The sequence below is a fragment of the Genypterus blacodes genome, unplaced genomic scaffold (assembly GCF_046128005.1).
Source record: "Genypterus blacodes isolate CSIRO-AG114 ecotype Tasmania unplaced genomic scaffold, CSIRO-AGI_Gbla_v1 ptg000021l_1, whole genome shotgun sequence".
NCBI classification, from domain to species: domain Eukaryota; kingdom Metazoa; phylum Chordata; class Actinopteri; order Ophidiiformes; family Ophidiidae; genus Genypterus; species Genypterus blacodes.
The window spans coordinates 7,340,710-7,368,040 of NW_027466834.1; the positions used below are offsets into that span (position 1 = coordinate 7,340,710).

The 27,331-nt window shown below is 41.4% G+C and overlaps 1 protein-coding gene across 2 annotated transcripts; it reads left to right on the forward strand.

The window, feature by feature from the left end:
- Window positions 1-1,954: 1,954 nt before the first annotated feature.
- nup93 (nucleoporin 93) lies at window positions 1,955-26,642 on the forward strand. 2 transcript variants are annotated; one of them, XM_076142539.1, is made up of 23 exons: window positions 1,955-2,099; window positions 3,232-3,412; window positions 4,665-4,782; window positions 15,269-15,331; window positions 17,171-17,299; window positions 18,987-19,061; window positions 19,728-19,820; window positions 19,966-20,105; window positions 20,284-20,416; window positions 20,649-20,806; window positions 20,948-21,113; window positions 21,230-21,323; window positions 22,354-22,545; window positions 22,874-23,000; window positions 23,108-23,180; window positions 24,045-24,089; window positions 24,493-24,609; window positions 24,777-24,895; window positions 25,173-25,290; window positions 25,458-25,541; window positions 25,626-25,751; window positions 26,290-26,436; window positions 26,507-26,642. In XM_076142539.1, the coding sequence occupies exons 2-22, from the start codon at window positions 3,234-3,236 to the stop codon at window positions 26,398-26,400; spliced, it is 2,460 nt and encodes an 819-aa protein (XP_075998654.1). In that variant the 5' UTR covers window positions 1,955-2,099; window positions 3,232-3,233; the 3' UTR covers window positions 26,401-26,436; window positions 26,507-26,642. The 2 variants fall into 2 exon arrangements, with proteins under 2 accessions (XP_075998654.1, XP_075998653.1); XM_076142538.1 differs by having other exon boundaries at window positions 26,290-26,642.
- Window positions 26,643-27,331: the final 689 nt, after the last annotated feature.

A 27,331-nucleotide genomic window follows, 5' to 3' on the forward strand; every position in this document is an offset into this window, starting at 1 on the left:
GTTCTAACAGTGGCTAGCCTGGTGCATATGTTGATCCACTCTCTCGTACCGATGCTGACAAAAGTGTCTTTATGAAGCCAGGTATAACAGACAAACACTACACAACATAGTTGACATCAATGCCCGACAGGTGGAAAGTTGTAACCGCTGCGTTCAAACGTCCGAGTTTTTGGTAAGAACGTGAAGGCAGCATTTGTCCTTTTTGCGCCCGCCCCCGGCCTGCAGTGTTTTTCCACAAGTTTTTACAGGGTCAATGTCAGCAATAAAAGGGATGTGAGTAATAAATAAAAAATGTGTTACTTGGACAACAGAACCGTCACAAGCATGTGTTACAGAACGTATGACTGATGAGCAGACAAGTTCATGGGAATTGAAATATTGTTGGCTGAGTTGCAAATTGTTTTCTGTCGAATACTATCTAAAAAAGTCTCAATGCGTTCAGGCCAGTATCGCTTACTGCAGTTTGCATTCAATAGGAGAGGTGACCATCCTGTGTTCAAAAATTTACAAATATTTTGAGCCCATCCATCATAGTGGGTTAATCATATGACATTCCAATGGACACAGCACGGGACACTGTCTGCACCAGATCATGGTGGTGCATTGAGCTTCATGCACAAAGCAAGACCCTGCTTTGGTCACAAGCTTAATGTGCCGTGGGCTGATGGTAAACAAATATAAGTGGTGAAGCTACACTGTGAACCCAACGCAAAGACTCTTACACTGGGCTCAGGGCTGGCGTTCACTCAATCCTTCTGCAGGTTCGGCCAATTCAATCATTTAGTATTACTGTTTGTTTTATAAGCATATATTGTGTGATAGATCATTAATTTTGAGTGAAGATAAAGGTGACAATGTATTTCTTGGAAGTGTTGGGGGAGAGCTCCAGAACTTTCTCGGTCCGATCCAGGGACGTTTTCCTCGACAGTACCTTTTTTTGCTTCAGAAGTTAAAGCCAATAATTTAACCATGCCTCCATGTTAATGACTTCATCATATCTTTGTTTAGAATCATCCCTAGTTTAAAATGCATCAAAATAGCTCCAACCAGATCCCTGATGTCCTGAAGATCCCGTTCCTTCCTTCCATTTTTGCTGCCCTGTTTGCTGACAATGCAGGGGAGTGAGGTTGCACACAGCCCCCCCCCCCTCTCTCTCTCTCACACACACACACACACACACACACACACACACACACACACACACACAAGTTAGTCAGGGCTGTTTGTGTGCGACTGTAGACAGAACTAGGACATGTTTCTCTACCTACCTATCCTCTCCATTGTGATTAATAATTTCAGGACAGGTGAATGCTTTCAGCTCCCATAAAATTTATTTCACTGCAAATTCAGTTAATTTTATTAGAATTAAAAACAGAAACACGGGGGAGTCAGACAGAGATAGGGAGTTTCCATTCATACTGATCCTCCTCACCCTGATATGACACAACCACCCCAAAACAAACTACAAGTTACATTCAGTTACACTACCATATCAGTCCTACTAACTTACTGACCAACATTCTATTGAACTGAGTGACCTCAGTGTTTTGCTGCCTTTGAGTTCAAAGGTAATGCTTCACATCACACTTGATTGTAACTTGAATGCATCACACTGTTGTCTTCTTGAATGTATCACTCTCCAAAGGCACCACTTTCAGTCAAATGTTATGTTCATATAAAACAAGTCTTTAATAACAATGTAAAGTTTTCAGCAGCTTGTGCGGCTGCAGAACTGTGTGCACAGAGGGAAATTGAAACAAACATCCATGCCAAATACATAAATGTTCAAAGAGCCTGACATCTTACCCAAGTATTGAGTAGTTACATCATCACTTGCCTGTTTCTATCGCTCTTGTTTGATTTAACCCCTAAGCACGATTACGTTCAGTTTCTCCTGTTCACGCGGGGGCGCAGCACAATTCTACACACAGCCGGAAAACAGATGTGACATCCGGGAAGGCACATGGCATTGACCAATCAGCATCGAGCTGAGAAGTGCCGGCAAATGCATGCCAGACTCCAAAACAAAACTGAATGAGTGATAATCAACGCTTCAAACTGAGGAATAACGACATACATACGGCCGTCCTACTTATCAGGTGAGTAATTTGTCTTTCTATGATAATGTAAGATAAAAACATTTACATGTATAGCGATCAACTGTCAGCATGCGCGTGAGCGTTAGCTATTAGCGTGCTAGCTACCCACGACCGCGATTCATTTAGACGTCAAACTAGACCAGTGTAAGGGTTTAACGAGTTCCCCCAAGTTTAATTGGAGATTTAGATGCAACCAATGCTTGTGAAGTCACATTGAAATACCAATACATACCCAAACGAATCTGTTTTGAAGTCTTGTACTTACGTGAAACCGCGCCTTATACATAACAAATCTGTTCACTATACGCAAAATTTAATCAAGGTGTTAATGAAATGGGATGACAACAACAGGGCTAGGTACTAGCATTGTGCTAACGCTGAGCTAAAGTTATTGCTGCGGTATTTCCTGCGCGCGCTACTTCTTGTTGATATCAGCTGTGTGTCCCACACACAACACTGAGCTATGAAGGCATAAATACTAACGTTACATTACCAGGCATGTACCACTTATCTTACTTGTGTAGTGCGCTTCATTTGTAGACTCTTAGTAGTGGCGAAATTAATAAACTTGAAACAGTAGAACGTGCACTGGAGGGAGTTCATATTAATCTGCTCATAAATCTGGATTACACTATAAAATTGAACACTACCTCCGGTTAAGTAGCAGACAACTAAGGGTACTATTAATCTATTGACTGTTTATAAATCTGTATACATGAATTCTCGATGTAAGCACCCAGAATGTTTAGTTTACATTAAAACCAAAATACATCTCAGCTTGTTTGTCATTTGTCATTTCCAATGTGGTTCTTGATATTGAATCAGCAGGGTGGAACTTTGTATGGCAGACATCTATGAAATCAATTCTTGCAAGTTAAGAACAAACATGCAGATGTGGTCAAAACAAGAGTGCAACACATACAGTACACTCACATAAAGGAAATCACCATATTCTACAGTGTTTTTTGCATCATAAAGACACTTTTTCGATCATTGAGGAACAATTCAAAATTGCATTAGGTTAGGATTTTGGAGAAACTGCAATTACACTCCTGTCTTTTTCATCGATCTAAGTAAAACAATGCTCATCTGTACTTAGTCATTCAGACATTCTCTCTCTCTCTCTCTTCAGGTATGGATGCAGAGGGTTTTGGGGAGCTGCTGCAGCAGGCAGAGCAGCTGGCTGCTGAGACAGAAGCTGTGTCTGAGCTGCCACACGTTGAGAGGAACCTGCAGGAGATCCAGCAGGCAGGGGAGAGGCTGCGTTCCCGCACGTTGACCCGCACATCACAAGATGCTGCCGACGTGAAAGCGTAAGTTCAATGTGCTAATGCACACAAGGGCATCACACACAACAAGAACATTTCTCATGTTCTTATCTGTGACATTAGCAACTATAGCATCTGTAATTTGACATCCTCCTCACAAAATACTTTGATAAGATGTTTTTGTGAGACTGCTCGGGCAGACACTTTATGATTCTTTAATCTTCTGTTAAGATTAGGCATTCATAGAGTTTTGAAATATTACCTAGCTCCTCTTCCTGGTATATGTTAAGTATTGTTTTGATTATGTCAGTTTAAAGAGAATATCCGGGATCTTAAAATTGCCATATTAGATATATTACACATGAATCGTCAAATTATCATTAGTGTTGCTCTCTCCTTATTCATCCCGACTGATTCTTCTCTAGTGTTGTGTTCTGCCAGTGTCCTTGTCACTCCTGGTAGCATGAGGCGATAACTGCAGCCCAATCAGGTTGCTCAGGTAGAACAGCTCCCCCTGTGGGGTACCTCCCTGTGGGGCGATTTTAACCTGGCACTGGTTTTGCGCGTGCGGGCGCCGGGAACAGACGACACGTTTTTGCTTTTAGATTATTTCGGGCCACCGGGACCACCGTCCCTATCGCCTCCGATCGAGTTATACATTGTAAAGATACAATCAGTAAAGATTTTCAACTTGAATAATTTGTTCATCAAGATCTGATGTGTGATTTAAGTGTTCCCTTAATTCTTGTTAAGGTGTTTTTATTTATAAAACATTGTCGAGCCCTTGGAGCAGCCCTTGGAGCAGTGTGTGTAAGTGTATGTACCTACATACACTGCTATATATATAAGATACATACGTAGACAGAATTCATAGGATTCAGCTGGCTCTGCAGTGTTATCAGGTATATATGTGCCTGGCTGTAACGTAATGCCACTAGCTATCTGTTTTTCTCTAAATGACAGAAGGGCAAATGGAACCTAACCCCATGTTATTATTTTTTTCCTCACAATGTCTTTTTCAAGGACACAGGAAAACAATATTATTTCATTTGGTGGTATGGATGCATTTTGTGTATTTTTTAGGCCAACCTTTAATGATCCCTAATCACAGGTACTGGAAATGCTTTTGATATCATGGGTAGTACTTGTTTTGTAGCAAATCCTTGTGTGCCCTCTACTGATTGTCAGACAGTACTACAGGTCTTTGTTAGTTCAGTTACCTCCTTAATTTAGTCCTATCATCTCATGTATTCCTGCACTTCTGCAAGATCTCATCGCCTTTCTTTGTCACTCTCAGGTCAATCCTCCTTGGTTCCAGAGGTTTGGACATCTTCCATATTTCTCAGAGGTTGGAGAGTCTAAGTGCTGCCACCACCTTCGAGCCCTTGGAGCCGGTCAAAGACACTGACATACAGGTACCTGGAACCTTTCTGCACCTTAGAATATCTTGGGGATGACAACAGATACACGATGACCAATCTATGATATCTTGAAACGAGTGCTTGTAACAATATGTGGATCCTTGGTTAGGTACCTGATCTCAAAACCTGCGCTACAGTTAAATGTTAATATTTGATTGTTATAGGTGTGTGATTACGGTAGAGAAGTGTAGGTTGGTTTTACGGGCCCTGATTATTTAAGTACAAAAGTAACATAATATATATATATATACATAATATAACAGTATTTGAAAATAGTAAGTAGAAAAGACGCAAGATAAAATAAAACATATGCTCGCTGATTTACATCAAACTAATAAAAGGTAGGTGTAATTTAACATGAGAAAGCTTACTAAGCTGACTAAGTGGATTGAAGGATACCAAATCCAAAGTCTGCCCTATGGTACCACAGCTCCATAATTTGACTGATACTGTATGTGCGCCTCTCTTTTTGTGAGAGAGCTGTATTGTAAACCGTTCTGTATGGTACCGGAATGCACATCACGGTTAGTTAGTTGGTCTCATTTTCTTTTGCATTATGAACAGGGCTGTACCTCAGCAGTACTCATGTGTGCCCTCAAAGGGAATGTCCACTCTCCCTTAATGCTCTCTAATGTACCAAGGAGCAGCATTAGAATGGTGTTTGGGAGAGTGTGTAGTTGTGTAGTCAAATGCATCTAAACGCTGATTACAAATGAAATGACTTTGCCCACTGTATGAAACAATGATCTAACTGTAACCACCTTTAGGAGTCACCAGGCAGGCAACACATTTGATTTACAGTCAGTGTTATTTTCTGTCCTTGTTAATCTATATTATAGGGTCATTTGCTTTTCAGAACGAGTACTTTAATATTTGGCTGGCTACATTCTTCACAATTTATGTGACATATTGCAGTTTTCAGTTGGTCCAGCAAGCGGCAGTATTACACCATTACTGTAGGCGTATCCACATATGACACAAATGAACCACATGTGTTGTATGTGAGATAGTAGCTTGATGTTCGTGTGACCACGGTTGTTAATATTATCTGGTGGTTTAAGGTCCATGGGACCGTAGCCAAACCTAGCTAGATGTAACTGCAAGAGTAAAATTGACCCAAGAATAGAAGGATAGTGGATGAAGAACCAAGGAAAACAGATGCAGGCTGATCTCCAAGATTAAGCTCTGTCAGTCTCTGATTGCACCCTCGAAGACTATGGGAGAGCCCACTTTCGAAAGGGAGGTAAAAAAGAAAAAAGCCCAACTGGAGTTTGCTGAAAGGCATGTTGACAAACCACAATGCTTTAGGGATAATGTCCTTAGGCCATACATACAGTATGAAACAACATTAGAGCTTACATCATCAGAGGCATTCACATATGTTCACAGAAGGAAAAATATGAAGCTTTCAAAGAAAAGAAGACTGAAACATGGAGGGGAGTCAGTTATGATATGGGATTGCTTTGCTGCGTCTTGCACAGGATGTCTGGAATCTGTGCAGGACACAATGAAATAAGATCAAATAAGACGATTATCAAGACATTCTGGAGCCGAACTTACTGCACAGTGTCAGAAAAACTGGATCATGTAACAGGATAAAGACCCTGAGAGTGGATCAAACTACCATCTGAGAAGTGTAGAATTCTCATGCAGAGCTGCAGAAAGCACTTGATTGCAGTGAAAAGGGTGTGTTCCAGAATATTAGGTTATGGGTCCCAATAATTTTGTCCAGCAAATTTGATTTGTTTTATTATTGAGAATAATAGGTTAGATAGAACATGAAAAGCAAAATGTCAGCGCTGTTAAATATGGAGTAAAGAATGGTAATAAGGATACTTCTCCTTTTCGCATTACAGCTCATTTGGATTGGTGCACTGATTATACAAAGTTACAAAATATTTTTCACTTTTACATTTGTCTAGGTCTAATGGTCTAAGTTGCTCTGTCTGTAAAATATTTGAATTCTCAACCAGTTGTGGACAGCCTAAATATAATTCCATCAGAACTGATCCTCTTATCTGCTGCTCTTTGTGAAAAGCAAGCAAGTCTTTCAGAGAATTGATGACTTGCTGTGGATGATTATGTACGCCTCCCTATCTGTGGGATCCTCGTCTTCTTCCTGTTATGTCGGTGTGTTTTACGCAGACGGTGATGGTTGTACAGCACAGAAAGGAGATGTATAGGCTGCGGTATCATTTTCGTGCTTGCGTTTCAACATTATATGAATCTCATATGGGCAGAATATTTTTGCCAAGAATTTCCTGTAGCCAACATGAACGTTGATTTGATTGTAGAATATTAACCTGCTGGTATTGTTGTTGAAACTCTTGGGCCTATGGGATCCACATTGTCTTTCACATATGCTGTCCATGGAGTTGGACAAGAAGAAGTCATACATTGTTACATACAGCTGAATTATGTAGGATTGACTTTGTTCAATATCACCCATTTACGATTGAAACAAATTTGGGTGGAGACCGTTGAGAGTTGTGAGTTAGCTGCGTCATATTTGTGACTAAGCCCAATGTTTACAACCCTACCTGATATAGTCAAGCAATTGAAGTCATCAACCTTCTCTTGTATTCAGTAATATACTTAATTCAACAGGGTTATTGAGGATGTGTTAGTGTTATAAATAACAAAGAGCTCATGTACTTACAAGTGTGTAAATATTTTGAGCTTCTGTCAGAGGAGGATTATCTCTTAGGGCAGTTTTAATGAATGGTATTTGGAAATATCTCAAGGAGCTGTCAGATAAAAAATGTATTGATATAAAATTTGAACAAAAGAAGCAGGCACGGGTGTATTCCTCCACGAATTGTCTGTCGCAACACATTTTCCTTTGCTTATTTGTCAGATTGTGGGGATTGTGTATACATACGGAGGATTAATAAAATGTCAGGTAAGGAGGAATGAAAGCTACAGTGCCAAAGCTACAGCAAGTCTGTCCCCCTTTTTCTTTCATTAGCTTTTGTTCCTGGCAATGTCTCTTTCCTTCATCCCTCTTTCCTTCCCTCGCTTAATCCTTTAGCTCTTTGTCCAACCATATCCTTCTGTTCATTAGTCTCTCTCCATCCCTTCCTTTCCCTCTGACTTATTCAGCCATAGAGCTTAGCTTTAGGTCAAACCATCCTGTCCTTCATCATCTTTCCCATAATGTCTTTCGTGTTCTTCCCTTGTCCTCCCCTTGTTTTTTTTTCTGATTCTACCTCCTAAGCTGTTCCATTTACTCATCTTTTTCATCCACTTCTCTCACTTGGCCCCCTCCTTTTGGTCAGAGCTCCGTGTTGGTTTCAGTCAGCCGGATGTCTGCTAGTCTGGGTGGGTTTGACTGACTGACTGGAATAGCACTTAGCCTCTGGCAGCATGGGGGTGTATGCGCACAAAGTACAGACTCATTCCCTGCCTTTTCTCCTCTCTTTATTTTTAATATAGAGTACATTACCAAGTTTAGTCTTAGCTGTAACATTTGCTGTACTTGAACCATCAGGCTTCCAGGAAGGAGTTGGGATTAAAATGAAAGGTGCATAGATGGTGACGGTGTACAGATATTCATATCAAAGTCCATGGGAGCGGTAATTGTCTGATCCCTGTATGTAAAGCTGTAAACCTATTTCAATCCTTTACAAATGTAATTTCAAGGTACAAAATGATAGCTAGAGTTCCTCTCCACAATCACAAAACTTAATCTGCCTTCCCCTCGTTCTTTATGTTGATGGTTACTACAACGCACAGTCACAGTTATTTGGTTAGCGTTGCAACATGGGTGGGGTTGTATTGGGAGACCAGGATTGCTGGGGAAAAAGACACAATCACTGTTTACTTAGATGGTATCTGTACAAACAATGACCAACTGCCTTAAGATACGGGATACTGTAACGTCTTGGATCACAACGAAAATCAACAGTCCGTGACTCGGCGCCTCTCGAATGAGTTTTCCATGTATTGAACAATTTGAGCAAAACTCTTTCTCACCAGTTAACAAACGTAGATGGAAAACAGACGGTCGCATAAACATTCTTCCCCTCGTCTCTCCCACTGCATTCTAATATTTCATCAACGCATCCTGATATCAGATCAGAGTAGGAGATAATTTGTTTTAGATGGCAATTTCTGCCCTCACCGGCTGAGAGTTGACGGCATTTTAAACGCACTCGCGGACACTTAAAGCAATGTTGACTCGAACGAAGCAACAAAGACTCAAATGAAGCAGCGTAGACCCCTTTTAATTGAATCAAATAGAACTGATAGATGAGAAAGACACTGGGATGTTTGCTTTCAAGTCGTAGAAAGGCTTTATTACATCAGAGGGAAAATGCCTTAAGTGCATATATCGACATATGCTCGGTTGTTACCCCGACTCGACTGCCTGCCTGCCTCATGATGTACAGGCCCATTTTTCACAGCAGGGTTCTGACTTTTCCCCACAGAAACAATGCGGTTAGATTTATGATTTGTGAGTTAAATGATTGAAAAACCAATTTATTTCATGTGAGTAGAAGATGATTTGTATCTGTCATGTAAGGGGTTATGTCTGTAAGGAATATACCCTTGTCTGATACGCCTATTCCTGTATGGAAAAGTCTCCTACACATGTATGACGTTTCTGTATGTGTGGCTGAACACACTTGTTAAGCGTCTCACTATAGAAACCTGTATAGACACGGAGTCGTAGATTTAAGATTTCTGTGTCGCCTTCCCCCTTCATTATTTGCAATATATAAAACCGACGCTCCTTTATGTATCTGAGCATATTCTGGTTGTCATGGTATTCATATTAGTTTCACCCTGTTGGAACATCATGTAACATTACCCCGCTATGGGCACATTAACCAGCAGCTCAACATCACACAGGAAGAGGCTTTACAATGTAGGTACAGAGGAAAGATGGAAGAGAATCACAGAGACTGATGGCGAGAGAAAGAAGGGAAGCAAAACCGGGCAAAGTAGCTCGATATCACGTGAGCTAAAATGGATAGTTACTGAGATGGAGGAATGAGTGGAGAGCAGCGCCGGTAGAAAAAAAATGGCGACGGCTGCATTTCTGTCTGTGTCCTCATATCACTTTTCACTGTTCCGTCTTTCTCTGCCAGTACGCCCGCCCCCCACGTCTGTCCATCTCTTTTTCTGCTGCTGCTCTCTATCCTTCTACCTACTCTTTCTCTTCTTCTATCTCTGATTATTCTGTTTTTTTTCCTCTCTCACTCACATAGTCTCCCACACACAGTATATCGCCCAGAGCGTCTGCTGTAATAGACTCGGACTCACACTACTGACATAGCTTTACAGTTGTGAATCATGCACGTACTCTGTTTGCACGGCTGCGTATGTCCCTCCCGATCGATTTCTTGCGTACACAGTGTGTCCAAGCATGTGTGCGAATGAGTATTTGTGTACTGTTGATTAGATAACATTATATCACATATATTTGCATCTTTTCTGCACAGGCCTGTTCATAAGGAAGGCAGCTGTGCGCTATGCGTTGTGTGTGCCATGTGCACAAGGCTACAAGTGGAGGTGTGTGTATGATACGCCTGCATTGTGTGTTCTGTGATAGACTGCATATAGGAATGCCCCCCACCGACCCCTCCCCCACGTGCCTCCCAAACCCTTCATTAACTAAACATGACCCTTAAGAGCATGATTAGCCTCATTTCAAGACAGGATGTCGGAAGCCATCAACCGTGGGGGGAAAAATCCATTACTATAATTGCATTGGGCTAAAGGAGGAGAGAGGGAGGGAGGGAGGGAATGAAGGATGCATAGATGGATAAAAAAAAAAAAGGAAGAAAAGAAGAGGAACCGAGGTAGGGAGGGGGTGGAGGCCATCAGAGAGGCTGGATAGGAGTGAGGGATGGAAGGAGGGAGAGAGAGAGTCGGGATGGGGGAGGGGGATGTCGGCTCATGGTACAGCGTCATATTGTATATGAATCCATACTTGCTTCTCGTGGAACCCCCCTATGTCTGCGCGCTCAGTTGGTACATCCCTCCAACAATAAAACCACCTCCAATGGGTCGTCTACTCATTTCTCCGGCTCGTACACAAGAGTCAGCGGACGTCTTTTGAACGGGGAAAGACTGTAACTAGACAGCGATGCCGGCTCGACAGGGCACAGGGTACACGCCCCAGCATGGCGGCCAATACTGCTGTCCTGGCAAAGCAAGACAGAGAAATGGGGGAGGCAAAAAAGCCAATTCGGGTCACTCTGGCTGTCAAAGCCCAGGCACCTGGTGCACCCTCAAAAAGATGAAGAAACAAATAGAACTAATTTGTACTCTTCCTCTTCTCACCCTGTCTTCTCATCCGTCTGTCTGCCAGGCAGGCAGGGGCTCAGCATGAGTGAGTATGATTGTCTACATGGAAATGTACACATACACTCATACGCGCGCTCGACACACACAGACACACACACACACACACACATAGTATCAGACATGTTTGTGCTTTGCCAGCAACACTTTCTTGTGATCTGTTAAAGAATCCATCTTAGCAGTGGTACTGTTAGGTTGTCTGTAGCTACGTGGGAGATGACAGCTTTAAATGATGATACATTGATTGACATTTATTCTTGATGATTAGAGAGAGTGACTACTGTCTTGAATGTATATACTGTATGTGTATGTAGAATTAGTACTATGAACGCATGTTCAGTACTACACAGGAAGTGAAGCGGTGACGGGTGGGGTTTCTTTCTGTCTCTCTCTCTCTCTCTCTCTCTCTCTCTCTCCCTCGCACACACACACACACTCAGGCACTGGTTGGCTTTTTATGTCAAGCCAAATGAGGACAGAATGCCTCACACACTGACTTAGATGATGCTTGCCATTTAAAAAAAAACAAGAAAAAAAAAACTTAACATGCAAAGAGCTTTTTGTAACTGGACAGCAAACAGCTTCAATTATATTTGCTGTGTTTTTTTAACAATAATCTGTTTGAAAATGTATTGTTGTTATTGTAAAGGGTTTATTGAGCAATATCTAAAAATATGTTCCTTAATGAGGTTCGACTGTTGGCATGTACTTAAAATTCTGAATGATGAAGCATATTGGCCATTGTCCAGTATTGGTTTAACAAGGGAAAGGAATGTTAAAAACACTCTTCCCATCTATTGGCATTTAGCCTATACTGTATGAAAATGATTTAATTCATAAGATGTGCCAGAGAGTAAGACGCCTTGCCTGCATTCCTCTTTGTCTGTGTCCTTATACAGCCTATAGAGTCCAACTGCTCCTATGCTCAAAAACCTAATATCTCATACTATTCAGTGAGCATGGACCTAGAACAAAAGAAGGCGAAATAAATAAATCCCTGCACTCTTACATTGCTGAATGTTACGATTTAAAGCTCGCATTCGGGAACAGACAGCGCCACTTCTTTGGACATGTGTGCTCCGTCACGGTGAACGAGCTTGTGCATGCCTGTTACATATCTGACGACACACCACGATTACCATGATTCCCAAGAAGTATAGTCATCTTTGATCATTTCTGGATGTGTAATTCAATAGTCTTATAGTAGGGTATATTTTTTAGAAATGAAGGAATGACGATTTCTTTATTTTATCAGTTTTCATTTTAAAAATGTGACTTGGTGAATGAAACCTCCATCCAAAATCCATCTTTTTTTTTTTTCAGTCAATCAGGTTTTCGCATTTCCAATTGCACCTTCTCCATTTATATCAAATGGATTGAGCATATTTCCTGATTTATCTACAAATAATAAACTTTTGGTGTTGCTGAATCATTTCCAGTAGAAGCTTCTGGGCCGTCTGGCCAGCAGGCTGTGGGTGTTAACAGTGGGTTGCAGATCTTTGAGGATGCACAATGCAGGGGTGGGGCAACAGAAAATATACATTTACATCTATTGTTGAGTCACAGATGAAATGTTTAAGATTACGGTCTTAATGTTCTTCTGTACAGATGTGTTTTTTATTTTACATGGTCTTTGGTGTCAATGTTTGCCTTTTAAAATGATTGATGATGATGATTTAGAAACTGAAAATGCAGTCAGGCGTAGCAGTGAGTTGGCAGTGTTGAATCCGTGTGAAACGCTGTGTATGCACCGAGGTATAACATGCCAACTCTGTCAGCTATTTAGCGGTAATTAAAGTTATTCAACATTTCTGAAGATGTAGCGTTCATCGCAAAGTTTTCAAATCTTTCATTCATTCTGAAAGAAGAATCTAAAATTTTAAGATAAAAAGACATTCGCAACTACGACGAATACAATTTTATGATGTAGTTGCAAGAAATTGCTATCAATTAACGTTTGGCACAAATAATGTTGTATAGGCAGTGTCTTTGGCAGTGCAGCCAGCGATAGGCCACAGAATGACAGCAATGAAAAATGTGTTGCCTTCTGTTCATCAGCTGAAGTAAAATGCAGAGGCAACGGCTTGGCTGCGCTTTCCCATCTGAGTTATCCAAAAATTGGCCCAACACATCACTTTTTTTTCTTCTAAGGACGCTTTTGGAAAGAGATGATGGTGAAATGTTTCATGTCTTTCTCCTGGAACTCCAGTCAAAGCATTCCATTCTATTCTATTCTGTTGCATTATCCAGTGCAGCTCTCCAGTGAGCGTTGACCTGAGCTCTCCTCTGGTTAGAGTGGTTAAATATAGACCTATTCTAAGCCTCTCCCGGGAAGAGAGGGAGATGGAGAGAGTGAAGGAGGGACACCAAGGGTATGAGGACTGAGCAGGGGGTTCAGGGGAGAGATAATTCAGAGGTCAAAAAGAGGGGCGACATTGGGAAATCGCTTATCTACCACAATGGATTCCAATAGACATGCAAACAATTGTAAAATTCACATGTCAGTGCTCTTCTGACATAATCACACCTCTGTCTTCTTCCATGCCTTTAGCAGCTTACCATCAGAATAATGGAACATAATGTCAATGACGTAGAATTGGTCCACAACATAAGAACATCAAATTCACTAAGGAGTTCACTGAAATGTGACTTTTGCTATGGTTTCCAAACAGAAGTAGCTGTTATTTCTGCCAAAATACATTTGCGCTTTGTATGTTTTGTGTCACATGCCCCTTTTTTCCTGTGTTTGATCAAAGCGACGTTAGAGGAGACAAATGCAGTGATGGGGGAAGAAGCCTGAGAACCTGGGATGAAAGTAAACGGGAGGAAGTGTGGGAATAAAGTATGTTAGGCAGAAAGGCAGATGTGTCAGAAAGAAAAGCAGCACTAAAACTGTACGCAGTGAAATAATACACCATTACGTTGACAGATGGAACAATTTCCTGCTCTCATGTAGGGATGGAAACAGTTATTGATTGAGCGATACCCCTGCAGTATTGAGTTGGTCTCCAAGTTCACATTTCCTGTATCTCCTTTTGAAAGAAATATTCCAGTTATTCCCTTGAGGAGGTTGGGGGGTCTTTAAAAGCCAAGCAGCAGCAGGAAGTATTTTGTATGCATTAGCATTATCTTAACACGCCTTCGTTATCACCGATGCTCTGCTGGTAGCAGAAGTGCATGACGTGACAAAAAAACAAAACTATTCCACATTCCACAATATTTTCCCATTACATCACAAAGATAAATAATTATGTGCTGATAACTATCTACACACACACATCTATTCCAATATCCTTTTTTATTTATTTATTATTCTGTTGACCCATGGTGGTTACAATGTTGTCTTCTACACTGAATCTGTATCGCCATTTTTAAAACATTACATGTATTTTGACCTAATTTTTTGCCTCTTAATTTGTGGTATTTTTGGTTCCATATATCTGCCAGAGAGCGCACACATACAGAATGTCCTCCATTTTAGTATTTTCTCGAGATGGCGATCCTGTACGCATGTTGGCATTCACCGACTTAAAGTGCGGTAATGTTGTCTTCCAGTCCTCTTCCTCTTTGTATCACAAGTGCCACTTGATAGCTCACTTGTGTATAGGATAAGTAGTCATATTGTTATCCGAGTAGGGGTGTGAATAATTGCAGTTTTGGGAGGAAGAGACGGGGCCTGGGGGATGGATGTATTCAGGAGCAGCCATCTTAAGATGACACCAAAATGGTGCCTATGCTGAGTGCAAAATGGTGTGTGACAAATTAGGATCGCTCCAAGCATGGACACTCCGTTTGCCTATACATATGTGCAGAGAAGGGGATAATTGGAGGATCCATATGTGACAATGCACGGGACTGCACAGTGCATGTCTGGGAAAGGGATGGAAAATGCGATGGGGGGAAAAATTGCGAAGCGGTTCCCATCTCCCGTAAAGCAAATGATGGTGCACCTGCTAAATCTGTTCTCTAGAAATCAATGCATATGGTTTATCTCTGTTTGATTCTTGCATCAACATTCTAATATCGCTTGTATTCTCTCTCTCTCTCGCTCTCTCTCTCTCTCTCCCTCTCTCTCTCTCTCTCTGTTTGTCTGTGCTCTTTGTGATTTCCTTTCCCTCTCTCCCTTTTCCTCTATCTCTGTCGTTGGCTCTTCTCTCTCACTCGACAGGGCTTCTTGAAGAACGAGAGAGACAACGCTCTGCTGTCAGCCATAGAGGAGTCCCGCCGCAGGGTCAGTATCTGCTCCGTAATGTCTCATTCTTTCCCAAGTTAAATTAGAGCTTTTATCAGTCTAAATCCCGCAATATGGAAAACCAAATCAAATCAGCTCCAATATGATCCAGGCCTAAGTACTATAACTTATATCCATAGTCCTATCAATAGTTAAAGCAATTAATTTCACTTGTAGGCTGATTGATCACGTGCTTTCTCACATTATGTGCAATGTTAAATACTTTATTTGAAAGCCCTGACATAAAGATTTAGTTTAGTTTTTTAAACTCTTCCTTTTCTTACACATGAGAATACAATTGCGTAATGTTTCTAATTTGCCTCATTCTCAGCTAAAACATTTGGCAGAGATTTCAGCACAATTTCTGAACATTATTATTGTAATAAAGGTTCACTTTAAACTGATTTTTTTTTTGGTAATCTTTGCTTGCTGTGATATAAAAGCCCTTCTGGTGTGAACCTTTAGGGAACACTTTTGAAATGGCTTCCCTAATGTGCAGAGTTAATAGGCCCTGTGTTTAATTAGCTGCTGTTCCCATTATCTCTCTCTCTGTCTCTGCTCCCTGAGAGGGGAAAAGGACCTGGAAGGGTGCGAAATCAAATGCACCTGATATTTTCAAAAAGAAACTGGAGGTTAAAATGCATTATATTCTCGCAGGTTTCAGAGTAGTGTAGTTTAATTTCATGTGAGGAATATGTGATATTACAACATTACGGATCAGCCACTTGACATCAAATCTGAATATTAGTTCAGTCAAAGTTATCACCTTTTTACGGCAGTCTGCATCTAAAATATATTTAACCCAGTTATTTTTCAGTGGCAATCGCCATTATTCTTTTTATTCTTTTTGTGTCTTTTTTTCCTTTTTTTTCTTTTAATGACCGACTTTAGTTGAAAAACCCAAGTTTGAATCAAACGCTATCTTTGAGGTTCATTTCAAAGTCGCCATAACAAACCTTTAAGGCAAGGTTTCTGCCTGTGCGCACAAGTTCAGTCAGCACAGCAAATTAATATTTATGTGTTCATTATGATGTAATCAAATAAAAGTGTGTGCTGTGTTTCGTGACGCCTCATGTTTTCGTTACTCCCATTTCTCCACAGAAGAAGAAACTAACATATTATGCATCATTCTGTCACATTTAAGGCCATTTGCTTCTATTAAGATTAGAAATATTTAAAGCCACAGCTTTGGGACTCTTGGCAGGGACCAAGTTAACTCAGTGCTAACTCTTGTCTAGTTTTGTATTTCCCTGAGCTGGAAACTGGGAGGATTTAATTATCTCACGTTCCCATTATCTCAGTTTGAGTCTCTGTGGAGAGATAAAATAGGCAGAAGTCTGTCCTGGTGGACCTGTACACTTCTGATGTATGTGTGCACATGTGTGCCATAAGTAGACCCAAGTTTACGCCAATTGTGTTTATACATGGCCAATGTGTGCCAAAGAAGCGGTCTGATAGGAGAGCATTAATGTCTCAAATCAAGAACCATCTGCTCTGGCGTTATAGACCTGCAAAGTGTGTTTTCCCTTGCAGATACTGTGCACTGAATTAAACTTTAACCTCGCACTCGTACAATGACATTCCACTTAAAGCAAACTGACCAGCACTTTGTCTGAGTGGCACTACATTCATTTTTATTGTACAAGTACATGAGTGTTGGATAGCTGTACACATGTCTTATCACTAAAGTATTACAAACAGCGTTACAAAATGTAAAAAATGTATCTTTGCTGAAAGCTTTAATTCTGTTTTACGGCCTGGCTACACCCAGATATTTTGAGATATTTCTTTAATAAGTGCCGACTTGTCTTGATGGTTTCTTGCCTTTTAAACCTTCAGACGTTCCTATTGGCTGAGGAGTACCATCGCGAGTCCATGCTGGTGCAATGGGAGCAGGTGAAGCAGAGAGTATTGCACACACTGCTTGGAGCTGGAGAGGACGCACTGGACTTCAGTCAAGATGTGGAGGTACAGAACTTTCCTCAAGCAACTGGTTTAATATATAACCACTATAAATGAATCAAGTCATAGAAATACTCCAGCCCATCATAAATACGATATTGAGCGATATGATACCTTCTTCGTTGTGGAGAAGTCGGTATCCATCGCATTGAATAACATGATATTGGTTGCGCAGTATGTTGTGCTTGTAGTTGTTCTCAGTACACGCATGCTTATCAAATATATTTACACTTTTATGACAGTTGCCAGTTAAACCCTCTTGCTCAAAACAATGTAAGTTCTGTTCCATTAAAATGGGATGATGGTGAGAACAGGATGTATTAATAAGTCAGTTAATGTACGTACATGCATTATCGGCGCTTTTGAGGTTTTGGATTTCTCTGCCACAAGGACAAAGCACCGCTGTTGCATTTTCAATAATGAAGATGCCAGATGAAATTATGTTCAGGCTTTTTTCATAAATGATGGGTACAACTTGCAGAGTGAACATCTGTTGGTGTGTTTCTGAGAAAGTACTTTTATTACTTTCATTATAGCGAGTGCCAGCCCACTGAAGCAAAACCTTGGATAAATACATTCTCCTTTTTATGTAAACCAAGACCAACAAATGAAACAATTTGCATACACTCCAGGATTTATGGGATGTAGAATAGAAATATAAATGTCAAATGAAGAAATCTTTTAGGATGCTGCATTGTTTTTCCACACGACTTGGAATGAAACAACCAGACTTTAGTCCAGTGTCCTTTTTTAATACCACTTGCCCATCAAAAATAGCCCCGTCATCGAGTTATGGGGCTTTTTTTCTTACGCTCTAGAGACCTTTCCTTAACTCAGGTTGTGAATTTTGATGATCATATCACATAGCAGTTTAGTTGAAATTTAAGATTCTTCTAAAGAGCCATAAATGTGCTGTACGTAGTTTCTAGACAAATCTGCATACATTTGCATTGGCTTACTTCATGTAACAGATAATAGATTATGCAATTTTAAATCAATCCACTCTAGCACATAGTTAAATGATGAACTCAGTTATAACCAGTGAAAGCTTTCTCCACATGCATTCCTCACCTGGTGCGCTTTGCCTCATAAGCTGATTAAGCAATTATTTGTCTATATAAAAATTAACTCCATCCACGTATGCAGCTTACTCTGCATTGTCGTCACGATCACAGTATAGTATCCATGTAAACCGAGTTACATCTTTGGAAAGTTGGAGACCCTGAATACTGTAGTGTGTACGCTCAGTCTACCCACTCTTTTGATTTAACCTTAATAACTCCTTGATCTTAAAGATACGGTGCTATTTTCATCTCTCCCCCGTGTAATGTCAAAGACTTTCATTGACATCTGAAATTTAAAGAAAGGTGGAGAGAAAGGAGGACCACCTAACATATTCATTTATGATGTCACATTCAACCCAGCAAAATAAAAACCATCTCCAAAATGTTTAATAACCGCATGCTCATTGTTTGCTGTCTTCAATAAAAATACTCCAGAACACGAAAAAAGAGGATCAACTAAGATGTTAATTAATGATGTCACCTTCAACACATATTTAACTGTTTTATCAGCCACCAGACTGGAGACGACACTCCTCCGGTGCTTCTCAGGGACGCCACACTTCACACAAGCCTGAGTGTCAGTTATGAAGTACTGTAGTAGTAATGTGTGGCATTTCTGTTTGTTTTAGCCCAGCTTTGTGAGTGAAGTGGCAGCCCCAGGAAGGAGCGCGCTGGACAGTGTGGAAGTGGCCTACGGACGACAGGTGACTATTCTTCCTCCAGTCATCATGAATGCTATCAAAATGGCTGATTTAAGTGAAATGCACCAAAACAAAGTAGCAAATCGCAACAAACAGGTGCAAATCCAGACTGTATTATTGATGGGATCGGTTGGGGTTTATTTGCGATGCGTCTCTGTCTGTTTTTCAAATGGGGTCACTGCAAAAGCGGCAGTGACAGATCAAACATATTGACTAAACGGTAGAAGGGGAGTCTGGGTAATTTCCAGAGTGTGGGGCGGGGGATCAGCATATTTTCTCTCTTTTCCCCATCCCTGCGTGACCTTCTTTCTCTTTCCACGACTCTGGGTCTGAGCTGCTGTACGAGGCGCTGCTGTTACTCAGCTCCTTTCATCATGTGTCGTCATATTGCGTGTGGCATCATTTGTCTAGTTTTTGTAATCTTCTTTGATGACCTTTGGAATGTGTTCATTCTTTTTGTGTTGTTTTTCATGGTGAACCATTTCACTCGATGGTCATAAGAGCTGCATTTACCTTTGAATCCCAGAATGGAGCTGTAGGTGTATTTTTTAAGAAAATGTACACGAGTTTGCAGAAGTAATTGACAAAAATGGACTGTGATGGGCAACAAACACATTTTTTCTTTTTGATTTAACTTTGTCTCTTTATCCCGACCTTTTTTCTCTTCAGATCTTCGTTTTCAATGAGAAGATAGTGAATGGTCACATCCAACCAAATTTAGGAGACCTGTGTGCTTCTGTCGCTGAAAGCCTCGACGACAAGGTAAGACAATTGTTTTGACTTTGTGTCACATGCTATTTTTGTGAAGATAGTGGATTATGTTCAGATGTTTCTTTACAAATACATATAGGTGCTACTTGTTTGTTTGAGACACTTCTTGTGTACTCTGTCCCATGCTTCCCTTTAGAACGTATCAGAAATGTGGGGGATGGTGAAGCAGATGTCAGACGTGTTACTCGTTCCAGCCAAAGACGCCCTTAAGAGTCGTACATCTGTTGAAATGCAAATGGCCTTCGTACGACAGGCGCTCAGCTTCCTTGAGAACAGGTAAGTGTGTGTGTGACCCCTTTCTGTGGTCCAGCAGCTGTTCTTCACATTGCAGGGATAAAACTCTAAGGGTCGATCTTTTAGTCAGTTCGGGCAACAGAATAAATTTAATGACCTACATAAGTCCAAAAGTGACAGTTTTATGACCTGGTGTGTGTGTGTCCGTTTGTGTCTGTAGTTATAGGAACTATACCATGGTGACTGTGTTTGGGAACCTCCATCAGGCCCACTTGGGTGGTGTGCCAGGAACATACCAACTAGTCCGCAGCTTCCTCAACATCAAACTTCCAGGGCCCTTGCCTGGCATGCAGGTAACACACACACACACACGATGGTTCAATGCCTTGTTTTTATGTCGGTGTTGTCGGCATGTTCCAGCAGAATCCCAATGATACAACTGTGACTTTCTTTAAGCAACCAAACACACAGCCAGGGACATGATCTTTATTTGAAATTGATATTATGTTGAGACATTAATACATTTATAAATATCAGTTAAAAACCATCAGACCATAATCTTGTAATAATTGGTGTCTGCAACAGGACGGTGAGATCGAAAGTCAGCCAGTGTGGGCCGTGATCTACTACTGTCTGCGTTGTGGAGACCTAAACGCAGCCATGCAGGTGGTGAACAGAGTGCAGCATCAGCTAGGAGACTTCAAGTCCTGGTTCCAGGAGTACATGAACAGCCCAGACAGACGGTGAGGACATCTGAGCTACTCGTCTTCCCAATTTTGCCTGTTTTTGGTTTCGGTCTGAGAAAATGACAGAGAAAAACCCAAACCAGATCAATCATGTAATCTCTTTTATTTAATCTTTCTTGTCGCATTGCTTTCCTTTAGCCTCTCCCCGACCTTGGAGAACAAGCTGCGTCTCCACTACCGCAGAGTGCTGAGGAACTGCGCCGACCCCTATAAGAGAGCCGTTTATTGTCTTATTGGGAAATGTGACATCAGTGACAGCCATGGGGAAGTGGTAGATAAGACCGAAGACTACCTCTGGCTCAAGGTACATTATAGTATTATATAGATTCCATTTCTTTGTAACGACTGTTCCCTAAGTTCTATTATTAACAGTTGGACCTTGTTTTAATGTATGGCTTTGTTTCTGTCTTCACTCTGCAGTTGAACCAGGTGTGTTTCGATGATGATGGCAGCAGCTCTCCACAGGACAGGCTGACTCTACCACAGCTACAGAAGCAGCTGCTGGAGGACTATGGTATGGACGTGTGTGTGTCGGTCCATTTCTCTTGGCGTCTCTATTTCATATATAATCGTCTTGGGCTGTTCGGTGTAGCTGCACTAGTGGCCATTAAACAACACATGACTTAACCTTGTGTGTCTATTTGAGAAGACACAAACACACCTGCTAACACATATTTTAGGAGGGCAGAAGTTTCCGGAACGCCGTCCCACAGATTCAGTAGTGCAATGTTCTCTCTCCTGAGCAATCGCCGTCTCCACAGGCCGATCCTGTTTGCTTCAGATAAGACTGAGCTCTTTCTTTCTTTCTAACACGTACACACACACACGCACGCACACATCCACTCTGTCTCTTTCAGTAGCTCTCACTCTGTAACATTCTCCCTCTCCTGTCGTCTCCGCTCGGTGGGGAGTGCAGCTTCTTCTCCCCTTTCTTCTCTTTTCTGTCTGCTGTTCCATTCCCTCGGGTGTCTGGCACAGCTTTTGTTGTTGTCCTCCATCTTGCTTCACAGCAGGAGGTTAAGCCCAAAGCCTTTCTTCATTTCTCTCACACTCTGCCTCTCTCACTTTCTAGTTTCGTCGGCTTCACCCTATTTCCCTTTGTCTCTCAAATGTTTCTTAAAGCCCTTACCTTGTCATGCGGCATCTCTCTCTCTCTCTTTCTCTCTCTCTCTCTCTGGCGCTCGCTCTCACTCTCTCCTATATATTCTCTTTTTGAAGTAAAGAACTGTAACTCTGAGATAAGGCTGTAAAAAGGCTGACATGGTCCATCCACTGCTATTCCTAAAACTTTAAATCAGTAAGAGGATTAAGGATTGTAATTAAAAAGTAAACTTGATGACTAAGTTCCTTCACTCAACCAGAAATAGTGTTGTGAATGTGTGACATTTCTTTTTACAGATAAGTATAAATTATTATTGTCACAATACCACACCTAATTAAATGATTACTTTCTGTAAATAAATATTAAATGTGTGAACAAATGTAATCCGACATCATCCAAAGTAGTTCAACATCCCTTCTCTTTCTCTTCTTTTGTCCAACAGGCGAGTCCCATTTCTCAGCCAGCCAGCAGCCGTTCCTGTATTTCCAGGTGTTGTTCCTCACAGCTCAGTTTGAGGCGGCTGTGGCTTTCCTGTTTCGGGTGGAGAGACTGCGGAGTCATGCCGTGCACGTGGCGTTGGTCCTGTACGAGCTGAGGCTGCTGCTGAAGTCATCCGGCCAGAGTGCTCAGCTGCGTGAGTATAGTCAAGTGAAGTCTACGTATAGAATCCCATTCAGAGTCTCAAAGGGCTATGCAGCCCACGCATAAACTATTCTTGACCTAGCATACATCTCTCTTTAATGACGAGTAAAACCCCCTTAAAACTGAATGTATGAGGGGAAAAAATGGATGAAACCTTGAGCAGAGGCGTTTTGTACATTTTGTTCTGATCCAATTAGAGGAGCTGAAGTCTACAAAGATTTCATATCAATACAATCATCTTTATGTTTGAAGGTCTAAGATGAAACTACCTTTTCATTACTGTGTGCATTATTAAAGAAAATGTGTTTTACTCTCTGCAGTGAGTCAGGAGGCCGGTGACCCTCCCATGGTCCGTCGCCTCAACTTCATCCGTCTCCTCATGCTGTACACTCGGAAGTTTGAGTCCACCGACCCACGAGAAGCCCTGCAGTACTTTTACTTCTTACGGTAATTATGCTGTATACATACCGGGTATTGTAACGCACTATATTATATTTAGGTCGTGGTATTCATCATAATGTCTCTGTTTCTACTTCATGCGCTTCATCTGGCAGCAATGAGAAAGACAGTCAGGGAGAGAACATGTTCATGCGCTGCGTCAGTGAACTCGTCATAGAGAGCCGAGAGGTGAGTGACCTACTTTTACTTTTGGAAACTTGGAATATGTTAATAGTGCCTTTCGATGGATCTGTGCACGGTTATTAATGATGTCACTGAAGGTCAAGGGCCCACTAGATGACCAGACAAGTTTACAGAATCACACAGTTGACAAGTTTGGCCCCCTCCCTGCTGTAAGAGAGTCGGTGCGCCTCCATTGCTGCCCTACGCTCTTGACCTTGTCTCTGAGGTCTCGATTGTAATCAAACACACTTGATATTTTCATTAGCACTCCTCCAGTAGCGCACAATCAGTGTGGATGCTGTCAAAACAGTAATGATGATGAGCTGAGATGTTCTCCGATGAAGCAAGTCTAGTGGGTGTCTGGCCTGACAGAAGCTTGATCGGAAGCTTGAGACTGAGCGCTTTTTAATTTGGAACACTAATGATTTGACTCGTAATGAAGTTGTTGTAATTGCTGTAGTCATTTATCAAGTTAAAAATGCCAAATGTTTTTTCTTCTCAAATGTGATGATTGGTTGCTTTTCTCTGCTTCCTTATTATAAATTGAATACTTGTTTGTTCAGCTTGTTGTTCAGACCAGACGAGCAATTTGAAGGTGTCACTTTGACGGAACATTTTGCGGACGTGTCATTATCTTTGACGTTTTAGACACCAAGGAATTTGTGTATCGTGGAAAATGTTTATGTAGCAGACAACTACATCATCCGTTACAATTTACAACCGTGTCTTTTATTAATTATGGCCGACATGTGCTGCTGCTCTGTTTTTTGAATAAGTATGATTTGAAATGTAAAAACAATTTGTGCAGCAGTTTCTCCTCTCAGCGTTTTCATTTTGATATATTTTTGGTTTTGTGTTTTTTTCCCACAGTTCGACATGCTGCTGGGGAGGTTAGAGAAGGACGGCAGTAGAAAGGTAGAGCGATAACATCTTTGGTTTCTCTCCTGTCTCTCTCTCTGCCGCTCTTTGTCTCTGCTCCCATCTTGCTGTGTGGGAGTTTCATCTGTAAGAGATGGTCAGAAAATGTCTCCCACATGTTTTGACACTCTGTTTGCAGCACTGTTACGCATCAAGAAGCACTTGACAACGCTTTGTTCTAGCCTCTGCTTCCAAAGGCTTCTCCACAATTTCCCACAGTGCCGTTTTTGCCTTCAGTGAAGAGATTTATACACCTCTGTTTCGCTCCCTAACATTCACAGGGCTTTTCTGAAAGTTGCAGCCTGATTCATCATCATTCAGAGATTGGGGAGATTGTAAATTAATTGGGGTGGTGGATATGTGATCTCTCTCTGAATTCTCTTCTTCACTCTGTTCCCAGCCTGGCGTGATAGATAAGTTTGCCGGAGACACGAGGGCTATCATCAATAAAGTCGCTTTAGAGGCGGAGAACAAGGGATTGTTTGAGGAATCCGTCAAACTCTACGAGCTCGCCAAGGTGAGCCCTCCTCCTCTCCCACAGTGACACTGCAGCATTTCTGGCTTGCCGCTCTTTTTATGCAGCCATTAATTCGATTCGTATTAAACAACGGGCATTTGAAATGACTGCTCATCCCTCAAGCGCAGGCTGTAATTCCTTTCTTTCATCTTTTGTTCGCTTTGTAGAACCCGGATAAGGTGCTGGAGTTGATGAACAGGTTGCTGAGTCCCGTCATTGCACAGGTCAGTGCTTCTCAGTCGAACAAGGAGAGGCTGAAGAACACTGCTGTGGCCATCGCTGAAAGGTAAGGACACACACACTAAAGGGCTATTTGATTTCATCTTGGCCATGATATGAAAAACTATTTAATTCGCCAGTGTCAACTTAAGCAAATGTAGAATTCTCTATTAACATAATTGTGAGACTTAATGTGGTTATTAACAGCACTATGAACTCGTCGTTTGTACTTTTGGTTGTTCATTTAGATTCCCACTCTACTCGACTCATCCTAAGACTAATAAACTAATAAACCACCACCATCATGTTGCCTGAAATTGAATCCTCGTCTTTTTTCGTTGCAGGTATCGTTCTCAGGGTGTCGCAGGAGAGAATTCAGTCAACAGCACTTTCTACCTGCTGTTGGACCTGACGACGTTCTTTGATGAGTACCATGCTGGTCACGTCGACAGAGCTTATGATGTGAGTACAGCTTACATAATAAGGTCGATTGTCACCCCAAACCCTGGAGTGATGCGTTGAAATGGTCCCAGTTCAAGAATCCTGTTGTGACAGGGTTGCGTATGTGGACTGATGATGGTGTTTAATATGAGAAACTCGTCCCTTAATGTTTTCTGTGTTTCTGTTAGGTGATGGAGCATTTGAAGCTTCTTCCTCTCAGTCAAGACAGTGTAGAGGAGAGAGTGGCTGCCTTCAGAAACTTCAGCGATGAGGTGAGAGCTGGGAATTCCACCCCCTCACACCAACCATTTGTTTTGACTCTTTCTTCAGATGAATATTATCTGACTCCCCCTCAGGTCCGCCACAACCTGTCCGAGGTGCTGCTGGCCACCATGAACATCCTGCTCACCCAGTACAGGCGGCTGAAGGGGGCAGCAGGCACGCCGGGACGAATGCAGAGGACCATAGAGGACAGAGACATGGTGAGGGAAGAGACTGTTGAGGCAAAGGGACAACACTGTTATTTCTGATACTTACTGATTGCCAGAAGAGGTTTGATAAGGGTTAAGTTCAGTGAAATCCCAAAGAGAACAAATGTAAAATGACGAGAGGACACAATTACAACAGTTCCAAAGAACAACAAAGGGGCCAACAACATTGGTAAATTATTTAATGTGGAAAATTGGAACCGAATAGATCAAAACACGTAAAACTGACTATCAACTATGTGGGCTTACATATCAAGTTAGCTATTCCATTCCAAATAGAATCTAAAACATGAAATACTCCTCATAATATGGAAATGTTACCGTCAGACTGAGATAGCTTTTATTTTTTATTTTTTAATGACAAATGAGGAAATGCCATAGTAGCATTTAGCATAGAAGCTGGTAACAGATGTTAAGGAAACAAGGTTGCATAATGCTGCACATCATGATACATCTGGCGCAGTGTCTTATGAATTGCCCCTAATCATTGTGAATGTTCCACTTTGTTCTTTGTGTGTGTGTGTGATCACAGCAACTGCGGAGCCAAGCAAGAGCTCTGATCACCTTCGCCGGCATGATCCCCTATAACATGGCAGGGGACACCAATGCAAGACTGGTGCAGATGGAGCTACTGATGAACTGAGAGGAACACACACACACACACACACACACACACACACACACACACACACACACACACACACACACACACACACACACACACACACACACACACACACATGCAAACCCACTCATACACACTAGTACACCACATGTGAGTTCCTATAATTTTTCATCCTTTTCTTATTTGTTCTTTTTTCCCCATTTTGCCATTTCATGTTTGTATGTAATGATTTGGAATAAAAAAAAAAAGATTGCAGTTTTTTTTCAGTTGTCTTTTTTTATTTCAATGAACACCATTTTTTATTTTATTTTTTTATTTTATTTTGTCACTCTCTTTTTAAAAAAGTCATTCCATTTTATTCTCTATTGCATCTTTGAGGCCTTCAGTAAAGCGTGAATAGATTTCCAGTGTAAGACAAAGAGGAGGAACACATCACAGCCCTCCATCTTGTCTCAGACCCATCATGTAGCAGTGACAGTGAGACTGAGTCACATCAGCTTGGAGCTGTTCAGACTTGTTCTCACAGTCCAGCTGGATGCAGTGGTGGATGTGTGTGCACTTTGCCCTGTAGGATAATGGATGTACTGAGAGTGAGCTACTTAAACAACACTTCACTACGAGGTGTTAAGTTTTGATAGACACTCTCACACCTTCCAATGTGTTTTCATGGAACATTGGCTCACAGATTTGTAAAGGGGAAAAAAACGCTGTCTTGTTATTTCTGTTGCCTTTCATCTACCCTGATGTATCGCTTATTTTAATTCTTAAAGACACATTAATAATAAAGAAACGACAGCCAACATGGCAAGTTAAAGGAGCCACCGTTGATCACTGAGATTAGGTGAATAAGACACTTTTCATGCATGGACATCCAGCAGATGCATTGTGTCAAATTCAATTGACCAGCGTTGTCTTCAGTACACAATCTAGTGTCGGATCATTATGTGGT